The 5,000-nt window shown below is 38.5% G+C and overlaps 1 protein-coding gene across 3 annotated transcripts in view; it reads left to right on the top strand.

Moving 5' to 3' along the window:
- The window catches only part of LOC138043087 (vesicular glutamate transporter 2.1-like), an 88,449-nt gene that overhangs the window by 78,776 nt on the left and 4,673 nt on the right, over window positions 1-5,000 (top strand). For all 3 annotated transcript variants that reach the window (XM_068889206.1, XM_068889208.1, XM_068889207.1), the window contains exons 3-8: window positions 357-390; window positions 1,503-1,702; window positions 2,238-2,325; window positions 3,083-3,178; window positions 4,181-4,311; window positions 4,929-5,000. The exon at window positions 4,929-5,000 is cut by the window's right edge and continues 78 nt beyond it. In XM_068889206.1, coding sequence (XP_068745307.1) covers window positions 357-390; window positions 1,503-1,702; window positions 2,238-2,325; window positions 3,083-3,178; window positions 4,181-4,311; window positions 4,929-5,000 — 621 coding nt within the window. The remainder of the gene's footprint in view (window positions 1-356; window positions 391-1,502; window positions 1,703-2,237; window positions 2,326-3,082; window positions 3,179-4,180; window positions 4,312-4,928) is intronic.

The raw sequence follows: 5,000 nt of genomic DNA, 5'->3' as shown, positions 1-5,000 counted from the left end.
TAAAGTAATTTCTGAAATGGTTACCATTACTGGGTGTGGTACATTGGGCAATGTTTTGTGCAAATTGTCTCTTGACTTTACGAAACAAGTTTTGCACGAAACATTGTTTAATCAAGTTAACATCACCTTTACCGTGGCTTGCGATCGCAGACGACGACGGCCGCAAATAAATCTGCGTTCACGCAACCTACCTTTACCCCTGTCGTGGGTCGAACTTATAAATTTTTATTGCTAAGTCATTTTTAATAGAATTGCTTTGCCCCAAATATTCTACACTTTTATATGGTAAACGTCTGAAACTTCAGGATAAGTCAATCACAACTGAATTTTAACATCATTCCAATTTTTTCCCAAAGAAAGCTGAATTTGACTGGAGTTCGAAGCTACAAGGTAATACTCACCAAATATATTTGTGAATATAAAAAATAACCAAAATGTTCAGATGAAAAAGGGTCAAGCTGCCTCTAACTTGCCACCCAAAATGGGTCCAAGACAATTTATTTTAAACATTTATTTATCACAGGGACTACTCCCTTGGTCCAATACTTGCCTTTCGAACTCAATTTAGCACACGTTTCAAAGCAACTGTGAAGCAGTCTTTCATGAATAACTAGAAATGGCGCGAGATGCTAATTTCCTCAGAAAAAAAACTTCGCCACCGCTACAGTTTCTCAAGATTGACATTTGAAGTGATAAGTTTTGTCTTTGGGTTTTAAACAGTGCTGTAGGAGTCGAACTTATGGCCCTCCATTTTCAAGTTCGCATGACTTCAATTTCTGATGTGCCAAAGAATATATGTAGCAGCAATGCCATTGTGGCCTTCTAGTCAGAACTTTCTTCCTTAAACTGCTAGAATTTTCTCAGAGTACCATTAGCTCAAATCTCTACAATCAAAATCTATTTTTTTTTTCGGCAGTTTACCGGCTGTAAAACTCACCTCCTCATTTTAATATTCACGAGATCAAGGGAAGAGGACAGCTATGGCAATAGACCTTTTTCCAAAATGGCCGTCGTTTAAATACTCTTTTGTTTTTATTCAAATTAGCCCTTGATGCCTCCTTCTTGAGCTGAAAATTCAAAACAATATTTTGCCTTGAACGAGGCGTCAAGGTCTAAATTCAAAAAAAACAAAAAGAATATCTAAATGGCGGTCATTTTGGAATAAGGTGTATCACGCAGCAACTCTGAAACACCAAATGTTATATAGTTTTAAGATCAAAAATACTGTAACCTTTATTTGTTGATGGTGCGACAGGCATTTTAATATTTCCTTTACCATGCTCTTTAAAAGCGAAATAAAATGTTTTTGGCGACATTGTGAGCATACAACAACAGATCTTTTCTTTGTTATTGAATATCGAAGTTATCAAATTAGCTTCGTGCAAAGTTGAATTTTGAGATGACGTGGCGGTCTCCCTCGTTTTAAAGTCTGACTACGGACTACGGAAACTGACTACGGAAGTTCATTAATTGTTTCTAATATCATTTATCATAATTCTAAGGTACTATTCTTGGTGCATTTTACTACGGCTATACTGCTATGCAGATTCCTGGTGGTTGGCTCGGTCAGCGGTTCGGTGGAACAAGGGTGTTTGGGATCTGTCTTGGTCTCGCTTCTATCCTAACAATGTTAACGCCACTTGCCGCGCGGACCAGTGTTGCAGCCCTGATTACTCTTCGAGTGATAGAGGGGTTGGCTTTGGTAAGTTAACAGGGATTATCATTGTAAAGCTACAACTGTATCGACAAAAACAATAAAAACTACATTCAGATTTTTGGTTCTACGAAAGGTTTTAGATTGGTCTGTGACATCAATCAGGTTTGGTTTAAAGGTTGATTGATAAATTTGTCTAGTAATCCTTAGTTTTGTATCAGTGAAATTCACCTAACCGCTTGCATGAAGATAATGATACACGTTTTTCTCTTTTAGAGCGGTTTTCAATTGAGTGTCGAAAGTAATTAGCGAATTGCTTTGGTTTATGATTACTTCACTCACTAATTGGTTCAAAGTTCTCGCGCCACTTTTTCAACCAATCAGAAGTGAAACAAAAACCAATCGGGGATCGTGCGTGCACATTTTCCCGCGTTTTGTGTCGGCTACGTGTATCAACTTTGAGTTTTGATTGGTTTACCGGATTGTCTCCGTCCTTTTTGATTGGCCAAAGTAATTACTTAGTTTTGGTTTTACGACACTCGATTGAAACTCGCTTTAACTATTACACTCGTTATGCTTTCAGGGAGCACTCTTCCCGTGCAATCACGCCATCTGGAGCAAGTGGGCGCCACCCTCTGAGAGAACTCGCCTCTTTACTATCACTGTTGCGGGTAGATTTTCGATGCTTAGATTCTATTCATTAACGAATACATGCAATGTTCGGATACTGTGTTCTACGTTTTCGATATATCCGTTTTTGGCACGAACGGAATATCATTCTGAATCTTTTGCTTTAACCACCACATCAATTAATTATTTATTTAATTAATTAATTCTTGAAGATTAATAAATTAATTAATTCGGGATGATTAATAAGTTATGAGAAGGTCGAGGAGCTATAAAATGTATACGGGTATGATGAAACTAATTCGAGAACTAACACGCTTACGAATTAAAGGACAAATTACAGTTACTCATAAAGATCCGTATAATAAAAGACATTTGCATTCTAGTTGTAGTAAAGAGGGACTTATAATCCTCATATAAAGCATTGACAGCAGTACAGACAATGAAACTCAGTACGACTAAAAGTGTTACAATGTTAAACTCTAAGTATATGTGTATATTAAGTGAGCTGTAATTAAACTCAAAATTGGAGATCTTCTGATCATGCGCGAATCCAGACTGTCTTTTGGGCTTGTTCACATGGAACCCATGCCAACAATTTTTCTGTTTTCCAAAATCAGTTCCCACCCTTTTCAAGAAACCATATCACACTTTTTGCTATATAAATATTCTGCCCTTTATCACGTCTAATTGGGGAATCTAAGGAACCTGCTTGGCAAATAATACCAGCCTCTGCTCGAGTTGATTGTTTAAAATGCACAATTGAGAAATCACTGATTCGTTTTGTATATTGTTTGTCAGGCTGTCCGGTGGGTACAATTCTGTCTATGCCGCTTAGCGGGATTATGTCCAAATATGGATTTGATGGCGGATGGGCGTCAGTTTTCTATTGTTTTGGTAAGGTATCGAGAAGGGCTTTGATTTCAAAGATTTCAAGTAGGCAGCTTCGAAAGGAATTCATTACCGTGCCCAGCACTTTCATGTATTAGAATCTGGGGGCATGCGCACTTCCACCAAAATTTTGAAATCGAGGGCCTTCAACTTGTTATGTTTTTGGTAGATTTTCATATCTTTCAAGAACTCCTTTTTGGCAAATATGTTTTTAAAGTATTGAATCCTGAATTTCTTACGAGAGCTTGAAGTTACTGAAATTTTTAATAATTGCGCGCTAGAAGTCCCGCTGCACAAATTATTGTCTCGTGGGCTCATTAGGAACGAGCCAATAAGAAGAAGCGTCCAATATTTGACACTTTTTTAGCTATGACGTAAGAAACTCCAGAACCAGGTTCCAGCAACTCAACTTTGAACGATGTCCTTTTCTTACGTCACGCTTGATAAATAGACGCATTTGGCCGAGTTGGGAAATCTACCCCAAAAAAAACAACTTGAAGGGTTAGGGGCACTTTAAGGAAAGCTATCTTTTAAAGTTAGCTGCAAAGAGACCCAAACTGTAGCACTTTGATACTCATAACAACAATAAGACGTTCAAGATTCCGTCAACGTCCTCCAATGGCACCAATTTAAACAATTTAAGTTTGAAGAGATCTGTAATTGTTCGTGAGTATCCCGTTTTGGTTACTTTAGTAGCCCAGCCCTACTATTAGAAAATACCTCATCACGATATGCTAGTCGCCTTTTCTAATAGTACCATAGATGAATCATAGGGTTAATTGCTACATCGTTGGTGAAATACTGTTTGACCGGATTGTTTTATATACTGCTTCAGATTCGATTCCCCGTCATAGAGTCATAATGAAACTTTCCGTTTAAAGATTGTAAATTTCCTGTTCCTCATGTTTTAGTGACATATCGTCGCTTTTATGACCGTATGTTTCCTACACACAGAACCCTTTGCAACAGTGGAATAATATTGAATTTAAAACACTGGTGCGTCTTTAGGTGCTATTGGCTTGCTGTGGTTCTTTGTATGGCAGCTAGCTATACATGGCTCACCATCGGATCATCCAACCATCACACCAGAGGAAAGAGACTACATAGAGGAAAGTATAGCCAAACTCCCGCCAGCCAAGGTAAATCACAAACAAGTGTCTACATAGTTAGTCTTAGATAGATTCCAGCGGACATTTGAGCCAAAACGGGAGTACTTGTTGCAGTCACAACGAAAAATATACCTAGCTTGGCACAAGAAGTTCTTTCTTGTTGCCATTTGTAGGTTGAGTGGGTTGAGGCTTAGGTTAATTAAATCGATTGGAGCTTTCCAGTGAAGCACTTTTCCAACCGTTCAGGTTTGAAACGTCATAATTCATTAGCAGGCTTCTAATCAGCGTTGTCTACAGCATCGTCGCCAGCAATTGGAGCCGTGCCTGACCAGTTGTAGAACCGCGCGACGATAGCGGACGCTAAGTGACGTATTTAATCATTTCAATCAAGGTCGAACCTGGTGAATAACTCGATTAATCAAGCCAACCAAAACGCTTTTCTTTGTAAAAAAAACAGCCCATCGAGCCAAAAAAACTCATTCTTAGAAAATACGGCCTTAAACTCTGGCAACAAGATAGTCAACGCAGGTAATCTGTACGAAAACTTAGAATCTAGGGCATGTTCATGCAGTCGGTTGAACGTGTAAGAATGGATAACGATCAAATATGGAAGCCAAGAATCTCACAGAGGCCTTTTTTTTTTTCAGAAAGGCCAGGTTCCGTGGAAATCTATTTTTCTGTCAGGACCAGTGTGGGCCATCATTACAGCTAACTTTACC

The sequence above is a fragment of the Montipora capricornis genome, chromosome 3 (genome assembly GCF_036669925.1).
Source record: "Montipora capricornis isolate CH-2021 chromosome 3, ASM3666992v2, whole genome shotgun sequence".
In the NCBI taxonomy this organism is placed as follows: domain Eukaryota; kingdom Metazoa; phylum Cnidaria; class Anthozoa; order Scleractinia; family Acroporidae; genus Montipora; species Montipora capricornis.
This window is presented reverse-complemented; position numbering and strand designations above follow the sequence as displayed.